This window comes from Scheffersomyces stipitis, chromosome 2, assembly GCF_000209165.1.
Source record: "Scheffersomyces stipitis CBS 6054 chromosome 2, complete sequence".
NCBI classification, from domain to species: domain Eukaryota; kingdom Fungi; phylum Ascomycota; class Pichiomycetes; order Serinales; family Debaryomycetaceae; genus Scheffersomyces; species Scheffersomyces stipitis.
The window spans coordinates 1,961,364-1,977,568 of NC_009042.1; the positions used below are offsets into that span (position 1 = coordinate 1,961,364).

Below are 16,205 nucleotides of genomic sequence, written 5' to 3' on the forward strand. Positions count from 1 at the left end.
AACAATTATTCTTTTATAATAATCAGAATTATTATTAGCTATATAGAAATCGTGATGAATTGAATTAGTATAATCGATATAAAAACGGATGAATCAACTAAAAGATCGAAAGTAACAATGTAAAGTTTAGAAAAAGTTCAGTTTTATTGACAGCATATCTTGGACCAGAATCCCTTGTGTTCGTCGTGGTCTTCAACCATTTGTTGTTGTTCGTATTGGCCAACTCTGTTCTGTGGACTGGCCTCATACTTGGCGCTGGTTGGTTGGTTGTTGATGGCGGAGTTTGTGGCACCTAACATCTCGCCGTTTCCGTTCAAGTTGCTAAGAGGTAATCCTCCAGCACCTTGCGACTCCTGTTTGATAGGAGGTAATGGTCTGTTGACCAAGTGCTGCAATTTTTGTTGATGTAATTGAGCGGCAGAAAGTTGTTGCTGTGATTGAGGCTGTTGTCCATTTTGCTGTTGTTGATGTTGTCTGCTTCTTCTTTGGTCGCGATGTCTTCTTTCGCGCTCGTTAGGTGGGTTGGGGTGGCCATAGCCGTGCAAGTTTGGTTTTTTATTAATGGTAGCATCCCATCCTTTTCCACCGTTAAGATGAAGCCAGTCATAGTCACCATCACAAGTTTGGCCCAAATCGTCCAAAACCGACAACAACAACATTCTGTATTCTTCATAGGCAGGTTCAGAGTCAAATGGCAAGCTTCTTACAGAGTCCAAGTACTCAGCAAACTGTCTGGGTAAACCGTCAGACAAAGTCACAGCTGGTGTGGTTCTCTTCTTGTCACCAATCTTTTCGTATTTTTGCTTATTGGTAGGAGCCTTCAAACCCTGCCATGGCAATTGGCCTCTTAAGAAGTAGAAAAACACATGGCCAAGTGCTTCTAGATCGTCTCTTCTCGATTGTTCTCTGCCCAAATGGGTGTTGATAGACATGTAACGAGCAGTTCCACTTAACGACTTCTTTTCTCTGTATGGAATATGCTGCTTAGTTCTAGGATCTCTGTACTGTTTGGCCATACCAAAATCGATCAAATGAACGTGGTTTTCATCTGGCAAACCCTGACGTCCAATCAAGAAGTTATCGGGCTTGATATCTCTATAAATAAGATCGTGGCGATGGACATCTTCTACCAAGTTCAACATCTGGATAGCTATCTGAACAACGGTCTTAACCGAGAATCTGCGGCCACACCAGTCAAACAAGTCTTCCAATGAGGGTCCCAACAAATCGATGACCAAGATGTTGTGCAAACCCTCTTGGCCAAAGTAGTAGGCATTGGGAATACCTTCGCATCCTTGCAAGTGTTTGTAGGTACGGTATTCGTCTCTTAACTGAGGAGCCTCAGTCTTTCTGGGTTCAAACTTGATGGCTACAGGGACTCCATTTATTATGTTTGTACCTTCGAAGATAACACCGAAAGAGCCTTCGCCGATCTTCTTGCCGATCTTGTAGTGCAAGCCTACAACAGACAGGTTGTTTGATGATGACGTGCTGTTGCCTGAAGGGTTATGGGAGGCAGCAGCAGCGGCTAAAGCGGCTGGGTTGGTGGACAATTGAGCACGAGACATGATGAATTGTATGCTGGGGGAGGTTGTTGATTATGTTGATTATACAAGGAGAAATGCAAAGGGAAACAACGGAGTATCAATGGAAGGTGATACTACTAGATTGAAAGTCTAGAATAGTGAGAATATCAGAATCTAAGGACGTTCAGAACAAAGTCAAACAATCGATGAATATCAATAGATGTGTGATTAAATCGAATCGAAATATGGTGATATAGGATCGATGTTGTATCAAAATCTGGCGATATGGTCGGAAGATTGTCAATAATGAAATGGTGTTATCAATCAAAAATTTGATTTATGGATTTCAGAATCCAAATCAAGATGAAAAATGATATCAGGTTCAATATACGAAATGGAAAATGAACAAAAATAAACAGATAGTGACGACTGCAACCAAATAGATAGTGGTAGTTTATGTCGTTTTGGGTCACTGGCTCTATTCTTATATAAGTTCAACGGCGGTGGATCCCGATCTTGCTGAATACTATACGAGTGGTTGTCTGGCTCTGTTGGTGAAGGCGGGAGAATGTGGACTGGACTAATGGACACCAGTCAGTCAAAACAACGTAGGGAGAGCCGGGATTGTATCAAGGGGAAAGATCCGTACCGCGGGGCGATGGTGTGATGAATTTGGGTCCACGAAGATGTTGAGTGTGGTGTCGATGTTGATAGTTGTTTGTTGTTGGACAAAAGAAAAAGCAACGGCAGCGAAACGAACAGAAAAAAACTGGATGGTATAAGACGAGAGCCGATTTGTGTATTCTTTTTAGTGAGGGAAAGTTGACATTCGAAACGACAAAAACACAGAAACGAGCGGAGCCATCGAGAAAGTGCGCTAGCTTGTTGGACTGTGGTGGGCAATTTGTAGGGGGACGTCGCGAGGGTTTGCGAGAGAAATGCGGCAATATAACAAGAATTAACCGGAAATGTGGGAATCAGCTGGAGGTTCTGTGGTGAAGTCGACAAATTTTAGTGAGAACAAGCTTTGTGGGCTTGCAAGAGTTCGCACCGACAACAAAGATTGGTGGTCGTCGGTGTCGCGGTGCTGGCCGTATGGAATCAGTAAGGATTCGTGGTACTGCCGGGGAGTCCGCTGTAAAATGGAAGTAGCTCTCGATCTGGTCACCGCACGCCGCCGTGGGGGGCTCGCTACCGCGAAATCGAGGTTCTCATTTTTAGGCGGAAATTGAAAAATTTTCGGTCTCCTCGTAGGCACTCTGCGATTATTTCACATTCAGATATTGCCAGACATGTACTGAAACGGCAATAATGATTCGATCAGAATCGAAATTACCTTTTGATCCTGTTTTCACTCTGTTTCAGTTTACAGCCTACAACAGAGAACGAGTTTATTTTTGGCTCCGGCAATTCTCTACTTCGTACTTTAGAGCCCCAGAATTTATCGGAGTGCCAACTGTCTCAGACTTCGTAGCTCTAAATTCTCTCCGGAATCAGTACCGAATATTCTCCCTACAGATTCTACGCTAAATTTTACTCTATAAAACAGCAGTTTAATTGTTCACGTACAAAACCATTTTACGACTCCTTCCTTCTCTTCTCATCGCTCCTTCATTATCTCTTCAACGGCTCATTATGACTTGGGCGACTGCCTCAATCTCCCGCTGTGCTAACCATTTCTTTTTCCGGTCCTGCTATCCCTTCCTTGTCTCTGCTGAACTTCACACAGGAACCATATAACAGAGATATCCAACGGCACCTTCGGCCTGGAACGGCATTGTGAAGCGAACGAGAATTTCTCAGCTTTGTCTATTCTCAATATTTGTTGAGCTCACGGTCGCCAAGTGGTTCATACCTCCTTGTTACCTGGGGAGGCTTCTTGCCGGTTGATACATTTTCTCCTCGACTAGTCTATGCAGCCTTTCCCCAACTTTCGTCTAGGGCCATCTTTGTGTACCTCCACATCTCTGAGGAATTCTAAATTGTAACTACAATCGCGGAAGAACAAGTTTAACTAGGTAAAAATTCAGACTTTTATTTTGCAACTCAGTACAATTTTGCTATTTTTCTACTCTACTCTTCTCATGAGCCCATTATCGTACAAACCATATAGATTAAGCGAGAATAGTTTCAGAAAAATGTTTTCTTTTACGTATTTGAAGCTTCTGTAGATCGCTCTAATCCAACGATAAGCCCAAGGCTTCTCTCTGAGACTTTGAGTTTTCGTCAAAGAATGGAATTTCGGCCAAAGAAGTGACTCTGGTGCCGTGTCTGTTTTCTTTGCCTTCGTGGTCCCAGACAGCGAAGTGCTGCGAAGCTCTGTTGTCCCAAATAGCAGAAGTACCCAAGCCTTCCTTGGTTGGTCTCCAGTTGAATCTGACCTGGATATCCAAGTTCTTCTCGTAGACGCTAAACAAGTATTCCAAAATAGTCTTAGACTCTTCTGGCTCTAAGCCGACAATTCTGACAGTCATGGAACGGTTGACGAACAAGAACTTCCATCCAGTAGCAGGATGAGTTCTAACAATAGGGTGTTCTCTTTCAACATACTTAGGACCCTTCAATGGGTTTTCTGGGTCAACATATTGATGGGCCGATCTGTAGATGGCAGTCTTGCCGTCCAAGAACTTCTGGAAGGCTGGAGACAACTTATCGTAAGCAGCATAACCTGAAGCCCATAAAGTGTCACCGCCAACAGATGGAATAGCATCGTTGTGCAAGTGCGTGATACCAGCTGGCTGAAGCTCGTGAACCAAATCAGTGTGCCATTGCGCATTACCACCAATAGCCTTCTTGAAACTAAGGTGCAAACCATACTTGGCACGGTAGTAATCTTGCCAGATCACGGAGACACCGTTGAATTCTTCACTTATACGAGGAACTTGTGGATGAACTTCAACTTGGCCCCAGTAATGGCCCAATTCCAATTGCTTCTGGGGAGACAAGTCTTGGTCTCTGAAGAAAACGACAACTCTTTCAGCTACCAATAAAGCCAATTCGTCCTTTTGTTGGTCATTCAAGTCGCTCAATTGCAAACCAACAATCTCAGTACCGAGATGCTTGGTCAAGTTGATTACTTCCTTGGCAGCACCGAATAATGCCTTCTTTTCTGGATCAGCTTTGGCACCTCTCTCGACATATGGGTACACTTCGTTTCTAATAGCATAAGCTTCGTTGACAAACTTAGGAATCTTGTCAACTTCAGGGACGTAAGGGTAACCCTTGGAAATGTCAACACCATGTCTAGCGTATCTAGCCTTTGTAGTTTCTGGAAGCTTTTCGGCCCAAGAACCAGAGTAACCAGACTTGATCTCACCAGTGTAACTGGAGTGACCGATTGGCTTCAAGGAAGCCAACTTCTTGATGGTAGCATCTAAGTCGTCCTTTTCTGAGATCTTTTGGGAAGTAGCAGCTGGAGCCATTTTGAGATAGTTAGTTTAAAGAAGAGTGATATTCACCAGGAAATCGTTCTAGTACAATAATTCTTCTGGTCAAATGTTCAATTCCAAGAGCTGCAGTGGTATATATACTGCTGGTCTACTTTAGGGATGTTCCGGATTCTACAATACGGAATTCCCAAATCAATCAGTGGAACCGACATAATGGGCTTAACTAGGGAAGATTAATAATGGTGCTTATTAATGAAAGCCACATTACTCTTTCCATATACTTACCCCGAATAACGACCGATAACAAATCGGACACAATATCAGCCCCTCCATACTTAACAGTATGCAAATTGTGTGGCTTCCTTACGTTATCGAGATTGCAGGCTGCAAACTGGTGATTTCTGGTTGCGAATCTCGTGGACACATGCAGGATTTAGAGCCATATTAGCCTTCTATTATTCCACCAATGCATGATATTGGAGAACTCTGACTTCAATATAGTCCGGAGAAAGGGAATGCTCAAGACTCTCTTGTTATTGGTTGCAATCAATGCCGATGCCCGTGGGCATTGAAGGAGATAACGATCAAGTCGGCATTTTTTCTACTGTATTGGGTTGTAATTTATTCATGCTAGGCCGCAATATAATGGCTACTAAATACTACGTGGATTTCTAAATTTTGTTGGATAGGCTCAAAAAGAGTTCGATCAAGGAAATGGTTCAAGGGGATTCTTTGGTCAATATAACTGGTGGCATTAGAAGTCTGCCAAAGAAATAAGTCATGTTTCATCGCCCTCTTGCATGCCCTTATGGTCCAAAACACCCTTTGCGGGCAGGCCAAACGGCAGAACACTCAAACCTGACTTTGAATTCCACTTGAATCTCACTAGAGTATACTAGTTTATCCTGAATTGCTTAGGTGTTATGAAACAACTTTATGTTGATCACAACAATTGTGGCTGCGAAAAATGGTCGCACTCGGGCGAGATAACAAAAATTTGCAATCAACACAGTTCCAAATTTGACAGGTACAATCGACAGACTACAAATGCTCGGAATATTGCTGTACGTGAGCTCATAATTGTGAGTCAATTTGTATTGTCTCTCAAGCAGATTTTTCTTTCATTAACTTATGTAAATTATATATAGGGTATACTGTGGTTCTGAATAAACTATGGCATCAGCTTGCTCAAATAAAACTTCATCATCATGGTCATTTTGTTATCATGGTCATTTTGTTGTTCGATCATATTGTGATCTCTGTTGTGGTAGACTGTAATTCTGCTGTACCTCTAATGTTCTCCCTTTCCCATATCATAGGTAAAGTGTGGATTGTTGGCAATGAGGTCGTCCACTTTTACATCCATCATGTCGGTAACCTTGACGTACAATGGATGCGTGGCAACCATGTCTGCCCATCTGGCCAAATGTGGGTACATCTTCCTAATATCTCTCTTTTCTCCAGTAATCTCTTTGACTCCTTCCAAGTTGTCGAACACATTTTCGTAAACTGGGAAAGACAAAATGACATCAGCAGCACTCAACTTGTCGCCAACGAAGAATCCAGTGCCATTCTTGGCCAATGCCTTGTCCAAGACATCCATGAAAAGCCTCCATTCATGAAGATAATAGCCATTATTCATGCCTTTGGAAACCAACTTAGTGACTTTCTTCAACCCAAATGGGGCTATGGACTTGGCCACAGAGTTGATTAACAATGTGATCTGGATGGGCTGGATGGAACCCTCAGAGAAATGCAAGTAGTAGTCAACTTCAAATTGTTGTTTGGGAGTCTTGGGAGTTAAAACCTTGTTGAAGTCGTAGTTCTGTACCACATATTGCATTATATGTCCTGTTTCAGCAATAATAAGAGGCTCCAGGCCATCGGCATAGACGATTTCTAAGATAGGAACCTTGCCTGTGGGATGAACTTCGAAAAGCTCCTTGGGTCCACGCCAGGTGGCTGGGTGTCTGAGATAGATTCTGACTTCATAGTCGAGCTCCAAAAGCTCAAGAAGCCACAACACACGGTGGGCTCTGGATTGGTCAAGCCTAGTAATTTGTTAGTATAAAAGTTCGCACCCAAAGATCTAGAGGCTCTTCGGTAGTTTTTCACGTACCAATACAAAATGAATTTGTCTCTAACGGCAGAAGGCATTTTTGGTTCTGAAGTTTTCGATATGGGATTATTGTTATTGTAATTTTTCAGACAATGTCTCTAAACCGCTTCTCCTATCGGCTATATATACAAAGGCATCTTGGTAGGTGAAGTCTTTGTTGAATGCTGGTAGCGCACTTTGATAAAGTGAAAATTTCCAGTTCGGGAAATATAAAATGCGGGGCACATATGAACAATATAATTTGCATCCCACACAAATGGAACCAACAGATTTCTAGGGTATCGAATCTGGCAGTTTTTAGTTAATGCTTGGCTTAAAACAGCAATCCTGGCCGCCATTATTTGTATGGCTCTACGGTGAAAATATCTCTCACTTTTTAAATTGAGTCGATCGGCTAAAATAGTACAAATCCGGGGTAAAATAGTCTTTTAGGAAGATTTCAAGCTAAACCTGCCCTTTCGGGCATTTAACGAATTCATATTAGACTTCCCCTTGCGCTATGAACTTGTAGAAGAAACTAAAGTTTCGAATAATATCGGCCTGTGAATAGGTTATTATATTGGAGTAGAAAGTTAGGAAAAATGCTTCGACTTCTATCACAAGATGGGCCCTTCGATCTGCGCAATTAGCTATAGAAGGATCTTGAAAATCATATACTATTAGACAATGGCTATATACTAAAAGGGTTTTGCTACTAACTTGAACTATAATTTGCTTTTTTCTTGAATGGCTCCGTTGGCACGAAGCAAGCCGGGTTCTTTGGTAATAAATTTGCACCACTCAGAAATGTTGGGATACTTCGACTCAAGACTATCTGAGCCAAGTAGTGTACTTGTCCTTTCTGGATTCGAGAAAAGGTTGGTCTTGAGAGGGAACTCCATCAAGATGTCGGCGACAGTCAAAGAATCACCAACGAAGTACTTGCTTCCTTTTTGGTGCTGCTTCTTCAAATAGTCGTCTACATACTGTAATTGTAATAGAGCCTCTTTTCCATAGTAGGCGTTATTGATGGCACCTACGATCATAGACGTAAGGAACCTAACTCCAAACGGAGTCTGCTGCTTAGCTACATCGTTCACAAACAAACCAACCAAGATTGGTTGCAAACTACCTTCGGTGTAATGAGTAAAGTAGTCAATCTGTTCTTTGTCGTCCTCTGTCTTACCACTTAATTGACCCTTTGTATCAAATTTCCGAACAAGATAGCTGACTATATGGCCAGTTTCAGCTAACACCTTCTTACTTCCATCTTCTTCCTCTATTTCCACAACAGGAGACTTTCCCAAAGGGTGGACCTTGAAAAGTTCCGGTGGTGCTCTACTCCTTTTATCTCTTTGATACAATTTGATATCATACTTGAGTCCGAGTTCTTCTAGCAACCATAAGATACGGTGGGATCTGGAAGCATTTAACCTATTTCTTGTTAGCAGATGCTTTTAAGAGTATCCAAGAGTCGACATACCAGTGCAAAGTAATTTTGGGTTGGGACATAGTGGTTTTGGTACACTTGATAGTTTTGTAATTTGTACAAAAGATCTGAGAAATGGTGCAACTTAAATACCGATCTATTTTGCTTCTGCACGGGCAGTGCACCTCGGTATGTGGCCAAATACCGTTAGGGTGTCACTACGCGCTTACTAAGCGGATCTATGTTTTCTGGAGTTCTGTCAAGGCGATATAATTGTCCTTATCAGTCCACGTAAGGGTCCGAGTTATAATTAAGGTCGGATCTATACGGAGCTTGAGATGTTGTGGGGAGGCTTTGATTTTGGTCATTTTCTTAAAGTAAGCCTCGTATCGCATTTACCTGGAATGGGACAAGCACATGTGACCATTGGTGGAGTCACTGGCTTCACTCGGCTTCACTCAGCTTCATTTCACTTGGGACTGCTGAAATTTCTACAATTCTTCGGATATAGAAAGTTATAAGAAAACCAGAAAATGAACAGTGCAATTAATTATTCTGGTATAAAATAAGTAGCTGCAACATTCAAAAATACTCCGGAAGAAGATTCTACATAAAAACGACTTTTTCGTGAAGATCGAAGAAAGCAACAAAATAGTAGAATTAAGTTAGACTGTTTATTTGGCTAGGAAGTCTTCCTACAAAGTTTTGTTCAAGTACAATTGCCATTCAAGTCCCAAGTATTAAACCGTTCTAAGCTCTGCTTCCATCTCAAATAAGAACTAATTCTATGCAGTTGCCCATCGTCCAAGTAAATCTTTTGCACCCATTCATTAGAAGATCATGAACATATTAGCGAGACATTCATAATGCAAATTCCATTTATAGTAGATCTCTCGTCTTTACCTATAACCAGATCAGCTCACAGAAACTGATAGTGTTTGTAGAGTCCATGTCTTCTAAACCTCTCTCTAACTTCCTAAATATCTGTCGAGGTCACGTGAACCATCTCATCCCACAATTTTTTTTCACCTTAACTATGTGAGACTACAGTTAATAAGTTATCATATATTAACCAGTGCATTCCAGTTCATGTTAGACATTATGACAGAAGCTGTAGTTGAAAAGTTGGCAAACATTAAGGCGTTAGTGCTTGATGCTACTCCACTCATCACCCAACCTGCAACTGCTCTTCAGCAACATGCTCAGACGTTTTATACTACACCTGGAGTTCATGGAGAATTGAAAGATGAGCATGCCAGACAGCAGTTGATCTTATGGGGGGACAAGCTTAAGATCAGACACCCAAAGCCTGAGTCCATTCAAAAGGTTAGTAGTTTTGCCAAGTTGACAGGTGACTATGCTGTCTTGTCTATTAACGATATTCACATCATTGCACTTGCCTATGAATTGGAGATTGAGTTGAATAATGGTCCTTGGAGATTGAGAAAGTATCCAGGTGAAAAGTTAGAGTACAAGAAGAAAACTCCTGTAGTCGAGGAAACCAAGGAAGAAACAGTCGGGGGAGAAGATAAAGAAGAAGTCAAAGAAGAAATCAAAGCTCCTGTTGTTACTGAAGAGAGTACCGAGGAACCCAAGAAGGCTAAGAAACCACGTCGTAGAGGTGGAAAGAGACAGAGAGAGAAGAGAGAAGCCGAATTACAGAAGGCTCTAGATGAAGAATCTGAAGAAACTACCCCAGAGGTCGAAGAAACTAAGACAGAAGAACAACCTGCCGAATCAACTACAAACGAAACCACTCAAGACAATTCTGAACAAATAGATGAAATTAAAGAAAATCATCTTGAAGAAGATTATGAAGAAGAAGATGACGATGGAGAATGGATCACTCCAGAGAACTTGATGGAAGAAATAATGAAGGATAACAGTGAGCAGATTCAGGAAAGAACATCCACTAGTAAGTCTGAGCCTTTCATCAAAGTAGCACTTTCCACCGGAGATTTTGCCTGTCAGAATGTAGCCATGCAGATTGGTCTTAACTTGATGAATCCATCGTCTGGTAAACAGATCAAGAGAGTTCGTAACTACATGTACAGATGTCATGCCTGTTTCCGTTTAACACCTATTCCTAAGAACGGGACGCCTAAGCATTTCTGTCCCAAGTGTGGTGGTAATACGTTGTTGAGGTGTGCAGTTTCGGTGGACAACATTACAGGAAGAATCACCCCACACTTGAAGGCTAACTTCCAGTGGATCAAGAGAGGAGAAAAGTTTAGTTTGCCATCTCCATTGAGTAAGAACCAGCAGAGATTGGCTGGTAACGGTGGATACCAACACAACAAAGAAAACCGTCACAAGTCGTTGCAAAACCCATTGATATTGAGAGAAGACCAGAAGGAGTATCAGAAGGCTCTCAAAGATGATGACTGGCAGAGAAGACAACAAGAGAAGTTGTTGGAAGAATGGATTGGAGGCGGAAGTGCCGACAACTTTGTTTCTCCATTTAGCAGTGTCAATTCGGGAAGACATTCTGGTGTGAAGGTTGGTCGTGGCCGTTACGTCAACTCATCCAGAGGAAAGAGAAAGTAGATAACAAGGATAGCAATAGATGTACAATAGATTTAGAAGAAGTAGTAGATTGTAGCTGGAGAGTAATATAAGAGCATTGAGAAAATTTTCAACTTTGAGATTTGATGTTTCAGGCAAGATTGTGAGAAATAGTATACTTAGCTATTATGGCTTTACTTCGGTAATTTTCTTGTTCGTATTTCATGTCAGAAATACGCCAGTTCAGACACAGCCTTTTTGCAACTGCGGCTCGACAAAGTGCAGCATTCTACGAAAAAAGATTGTAGAAGTCGGCGCGACATTTTCCTTTTTTGATCTGTCAAGATAGTTCTGGATGTCTCGAAACGAAAACTAGGTATGCTTCCTTGAACATCTTTATCAAAACAGAGCAGAAAACATCCGGAAAAGTGCACAGGCATTCTTATCAGCATAAGGAGTATGTCTGAAAACTCAACAGCCTCACATGCTGCGGCAATGGCAGCCTTCAAGAGTCTAGCCAATAATAATACTAGTAGTAGTTCTATCCCTAGTTCATATAAGATACCCACATCCGCCGAAAGTGCTAAGATACGTTCGCCAACTCCGCTCAACTCGAATGCTGCAGTTCCACAGAATCGCCCAAAAAGAGCTGCCACTTCTGTCGGAGTAAAATCTACAACTAAACCTATGGCTAAATCAATTGCTACACCAATATCTGGTAAACCCATTCCAACAGCAGTAAAACCATCTAAAGCAAATGGATTCGTCTCCGGAGTTAACAAGCAACGTGCTCCACTACCACTTGCTAGAGCAGACTCCTCACTTGTGTTGCTGGCAGCGAAATTGGCTGCGTCCGAAAGCTTGGCTCTGAAGAATAGACTGACTTCTTCATTCTCCTTTGGCAATATATACACTGGAAATGATACAGAGTCATTGCTGTCACGAGCATCATACGACAACAATTCTTACCAAGAGTCTTCCAGGCGATATCCGCAACTGAAAGGTCTACAAGCATCGCTGTCTCTGAGTACTATGCCCAAGGATATGATCAACAGTGTAAAACAATCTATAGAATCTAAATCAGTAGGAAAAGATCCGAGCCAAAAACGAATTTCGTCTTTATACGAGCCCCAAGAGATGTTGAAGAACTTGCGTAGCTCCATTTCTGCCAAAACTGTCTCAGGAACAAGTGTGAGACCCATGATATCTGAGAAGAACCAGGCAATGATCAATGGAATCAGGGACAGAATAGACCTGAAACGCATAGTCACCGATGTTTCCAAGACTTCACTGCTTTCATCGGAAGATGTATCTCACCTACAAGGGCACGATCTCGCCAACACACACACATACCAACCTTTAAATAACAATGATTCGTTCTCATCCTTTGGTTCTTCCTTTCTGGAAGTTGAGCCTTCAAGTCTTTCCAAAGCCAACGGCGAAGAAGATGAAGAGTCGATAATAGACAATGCTAGTGCAACTGTTCAGGAGCACCCTCCTGTGAATGAGGAAGTAGCAAAGAACATGAATATGGACAGTTCTTCTGAGAGTTTATCCAACAACAGTAATCCACCTCAAATCTCAGTTCAGGGCCAGATGATCCTGACAGACACACCTATAGAAACTCCCAAAGCAAAACCGAAAAGAAGACCGCCTCCTGATCTTGTGAGTCTTCAACTGTATAGCGGCGCTTCTTTTGCTAGTAGTACATTCGTAGATGATGAGTCGACAGGTGGTCCAAGGGAAGAAACTCTGATTCCGATGTTCCATGACAAATCTGTTGAATCTCTTCCAGATGGATACTCTTCCACTGATGCCGATATCACGTTGGAAAATGATCGAAACTCGTCTCAATCCAAGTTTCCTCAATTCCCTGACATAAAAAAACATAAAAAAACTGAGAAAAAGGGAAATTTTCTTAAGAAATATTCTCGACCATTAAAATGTGTGGATAACGAAGTTAACCTTCTTGATCTGGACGAAGCTGAGGAAGAAGACGAGACTGACAGTTCATATGGAAAGAGAGCCCCGCAGATCTTGACTCCTCCTACACAACAGGTGCGATTGAAGTCGACAATGAGAAAAACTAACAGAAGGAAAGAGAAAAAGTATATGTTCAACGAAAACAAACCGTGGAAAAATCACAACGAATTGTCTAGTATCTCAGAACAAGAAAGAAAACGGTACGAAGGTCTCTGGGCCAGTAACAAAGGCAACTATATGAACTCAGTAGTCACCAGGTTAGTAGGTGTGGACTATGACCTGGGTAAATCTGAACCAGAAGTGGAAGAAGAAGAGGATTCAAGAAAAGCAGCTCGTCTCTCTTCCAAAGCTGGAACTTTTGATTCTGGCAAAATGAGTGATCAAGAAAACTTTCATGGTTTACTTTCTGTTGAAGTCGACCAGCTTATACATGGAGTCGTTGTTAGAAGAATATGGAAGAGAAGTAGATTGCCACGAGAAACACTAGAAGCGATCTGGAACTTGGTTGACTTTAGAAAAGATGGTACGCTTAACAAACCTGAATTTGTAGTTGGTATGTGGCTTGTTGATCAATGTTTGTATGGGCGGAAGTTGCCGAAGAAGGTAGAGAACGAGGTATGGGATAGTTTGGGAAGCATTGGGTTGAATGTAGTAGTACGCAAGAAAGGAAAACGATAGAGTATATTTCAATTATAGGGTTAATTACAAAGGTAGATTGGCGAGGAGATTGTAGCGCATGTTAGATTTCAAATTGTATATTACATATGTATTTTGCATTATTTAAAGGAGAAAAGTGGTTTTCCTTCGGTTGAAAAATCGGTTAGGTGGGTCAACATTTTTCACAGCCATGTTCCAAATACACTGGTATTGTGTAGAGGCATTGAGAGACGATAAGATAATGCGACGACATTTTCTCTCGAGGTTTTTATATGCATTCCAAATTGCAGTTCTTTTGAGGCTCAAGATTTCGTTTTGTTAAGCCGGTATTGACATTCTCCTCCACCAGCTTTATTTCAAAAATCAATTTAAAGATGAACCTTATGGATATGTTACTGGGAGATCCTCCCTCGTCAATATACACTACCCAGGATGTGGATATGACATCTATTTTGGACGAAAACGCTGTTATTCATACTTCAACAAATACCCTCAATGAGCAGGGCCAGCACCACGAAAGCAGTATCTACTACTTGCCAACAGTATTGACACGACTCCAGAAGGAATTAGCTGAGGTTGTAGTTCAACTTTTCAGTACTGATCTTGTTGGTGAAGTTCGCTCCAAGAGACTGAGAACTAGTATAGACAGTTTGTTGGAATCTGTGACAAACTCCAGCAACTCACTCAGCTCGTTTGACAAAGTCACCCTTTTGTTTGACCAACTCAGCATCATAAACAATCATCCCTCGTTATTGGTAGACCACTTTATGCCCAAGAAACTTCTTTTACTGGATGTCAGCGAGAGATTGGTAGCGATGTCCGGAAAATTCCATTTGTTCAACAGAATTGTAGATTCATTAATAGAAAGTGAACATGGCCCAGGTGGATTCCATGTTCTTGTGGTCGCACAGAGTGTCAAGGAAATTGAGCTCATCGAAGGCTTAATTATTGGAAAGAGGATCTACTATAACAATTTCAGCAATGCCAAGTTGTACAATGATAACCGGGGCATTCCTGACTTCCACAACCCCAAGAACAAGAAGTTGAAGGATAAGGTATGTTTGTACTTGGTGACGTCACAACAGTTGTACAATAACTACGTACCGTCTTCTGGGAATGACAATTCCAAATTTAACTTGATTTTTTCGTTTGACATCAAACTAGATGTCACGAGTCCGAGTGTAGAGCTTCTTAGAGGAGACACTGAAGAGACCCCAATTTACATTGCTGTGCCAGTTTTTTCCATTGAGCATGTGCAACTCCAATTTCCCGAGCCTAGACCTTCGCTAAATTACGAAAAAGATACTTCCAATCCTCTTTTCAAATGGAAGCTTCAGGTGATCAACGCATTCATAGTGAACAGGTTCAATTTGTTCGAGATCGAGGACAAAACCTTCTTCCTTGATGTTTACGGAGGACGAATGAGCAGACTGCAGGGCTGGTTCAATAGGAGTAATGCGCTGTTTCCATCTCTTTTGCAAGACTATGACAAGAAGTTGAACTTACATTTCACAGATGAGAAGTTGATCAAGAAATTAAATTCCAACTATTCTACATTTGATATTATCCATGAGAACTTCAAGTTAAAGAGCTATGACTACAAGAGCTATAAAGAGAAGTTAGCTGAGATTCTTAACTTGAGACTCGACCAGATAGAAACTACCACATACGAGTTGCACAGCAAGATTCCCCATTTTAGAGAAATTGAATCAAAACGGCAAATCCAATATGATTTCGATGAAGACAAAATCGCAGATAGCTACCGCAAATTAAGAAGGCTAAATGAGGATGCTGGATTCGCTGAAAAGAAGCTTGGAAGGATTGAAACAGATTTGGTGAGAACTGTAGAGAAGAAGACAGAATTAGAACGAAGAAATAGTTTCCTCGTGGAGCATAACAAGGAAGCAACTGAAAAATTGAAGGAACTCACAAGAAATCAGGAAAAGTCGCTAGATGAGCTTCAGAAGGAACTTTGCATTGTAGAGAGTGAGTTCAATAAACTAAACGAAGAAAATGATGCCGTCCGTCAGAAGTACCAGAATAGCTCTACTACGGCAGTGCAATTGTCTAGTCAACTTCATAAATTGAAGGAGCAGAATATCAAGCTTGAGGCTAAGCTTAATGGACCAGGAATGAGATCTTTGCCTGTTTTGATCCACAAAGACAGTTCATCAGTCTGCGAGCATCAATTGAAGAGATTGAAGACAAATAACAACTTCTTGTCGTTGTTCCTTCAGGAGAAGATAGAGAAGCTAAGCAAAGAGAGACAGATTATACTAGAGACTACAGCAACGGGCTCTTCCAGTAGACCCAGCAACAGAATAAGCAGAGCATCTACGCCGATGTGACATTGGGTATATAAATGTAGCTATAATATGAGTCTATATTATATATGGTAAATGAGATATTGATTACGGTAGTATACGGTTAGGTTGTATAATTTTATCGTGTCCCTCGGTATGCAGAACCCCATTCTCACTAACTCTCGCCAGGATTAAAACCATTCCTCGTTAGCTCACCGGATTTCTCGCTATACCTCACCGTGTCTTAGTGACTCTCACAGGGACTCAAACTCTCGTTATTCTTGTTATTCTTCTAAGTGAAATAAAAATCGCCTT

General features: G+C 41.5%; 7 protein-coding genes across 7 annotated transcripts; 3 read left to right on the plus strand and 4 right to left on the minus strand. All coding sequences in view use genetic code 12, as the record gives it.

Annotated features, from left to right (window-relative positions):
* Nucleotides 1-11: 11 nt before the first annotated feature.
* YCK2 (casein kinase I) lies at nt 12-2,238 on the minus strand. The gene has a single exon (XM_001383111.1). It carries the CDS (start codon nt 1,566-1,568, stop codon nt 144-146), a length of 1,425 nt encoding a protein of 474 aa, XP_001383148.2. The 5' UTR covers nt 1,569-2,238; the 3' UTR covers nt 12-143.
* Nucleotides 2,239-3,703: 1,465 nt separating this feature from the next.
* On the minus strand, nt 3,704-4,948 carry TCD5.1 (taurine catabolism dioxygenase; the record flags this gene model as incomplete). Its single annotated transcript, XM_001383112.1, has 1 exon — nt 3,704-4,948. One exon carries the CDS (start codon nt 4,946-4,948, stop codon nt 3,704-3,706), a length of 1,245 nt encoding a protein of 414 aa, XP_001383149.1.
* Nucleotides 4,949-6,206: 1,258 nt separating this feature from the next.
* On the minus strand, nt 6,207-7,072 carry GST3 (Glutathione S-transferase; the record flags this gene model as incomplete). The annotated part of the gene is made up of 2 exons (XM_001383113.1): nt 6,207-6,966; nt 7,035-7,072. 2 exons carry the CDS (start codon nt 7,070-7,072, stop codon nt 6,207-6,209), a joined length of 798 nt encoding a protein of 265 aa, XP_001383150.2.
* Nucleotides 7,073-7,738: 666 nt separating this feature from the next.
* Nucleotides 7,739-8,525, minus strand: GST1 (glutathione S-transferase; the record flags this gene model as incomplete). Its single annotated transcript, XM_001383114.1, has 2 exons — nt 7,739-8,447; nt 8,497-8,525. The coding sequence occupies 2 exons, from the start codon at nt 8,523-8,525 to the stop codon at nt 7,739-7,741; spliced, it is 738 nt and encodes a 245-aa protein (XP_001383151.1).
* A 1,018-nt stretch (nt 8,526-9,543) lies between these two features.
* NOB1 (Predicted RNA-binding protein Nob1p involved in 26S proteasome assembly) lies at nt 9,544-10,989 on the plus strand (the record flags this gene model as incomplete). The annotated part of the gene is made up of 1 exon (XM_001382568.1): nt 9,544-10,989. The coding sequence occupies one exon, from the start codon at nt 9,544-9,546 to the stop codon at nt 10,987-10,989; it is 1,446 nt and encodes a 481-aa protein (XP_001382605.1).
* A 417-nt stretch (nt 10,990-11,406) lies between these two features.
* IRS4 (Increased rDNA silencing protein) lies at nt 11,407-13,608 on the plus strand (the record flags this gene model as incomplete). Its single annotated transcript, XM_001382569.1, has 6 exons — nt 11,407-11,665; nt 11,687-11,772; nt 11,876; nt 11,921-12,484; nt 12,569-12,616; nt 12,680-13,608. The coding sequence occupies 6 exons, from the start codon at nt 11,407-11,409 to the stop codon at nt 13,606-13,608; spliced, it is 1,887 nt and encodes a 628-aa protein (XP_001382606.2).
* Nucleotides 13,609-13,961: 353 nt separating this feature from the next.
* On the plus strand, nt 13,962-15,935 carry PLO2 (Structural maintenance of chromosome protein 3 (sister chromatid cohesion complex Cohesin, subunit SMC3); the record flags this gene model as incomplete). Its single annotated transcript, XM_001382570.1, has 1 exon — nt 13,962-15,935. The coding sequence occupies one exon, from the start codon at nt 13,962-13,964 to the stop codon at nt 15,933-15,935; it is 1,974 nt and encodes a 657-aa protein (XP_001382607.2).
* Nucleotides 15,936-16,205: the final 270 nt, after the last annotated feature.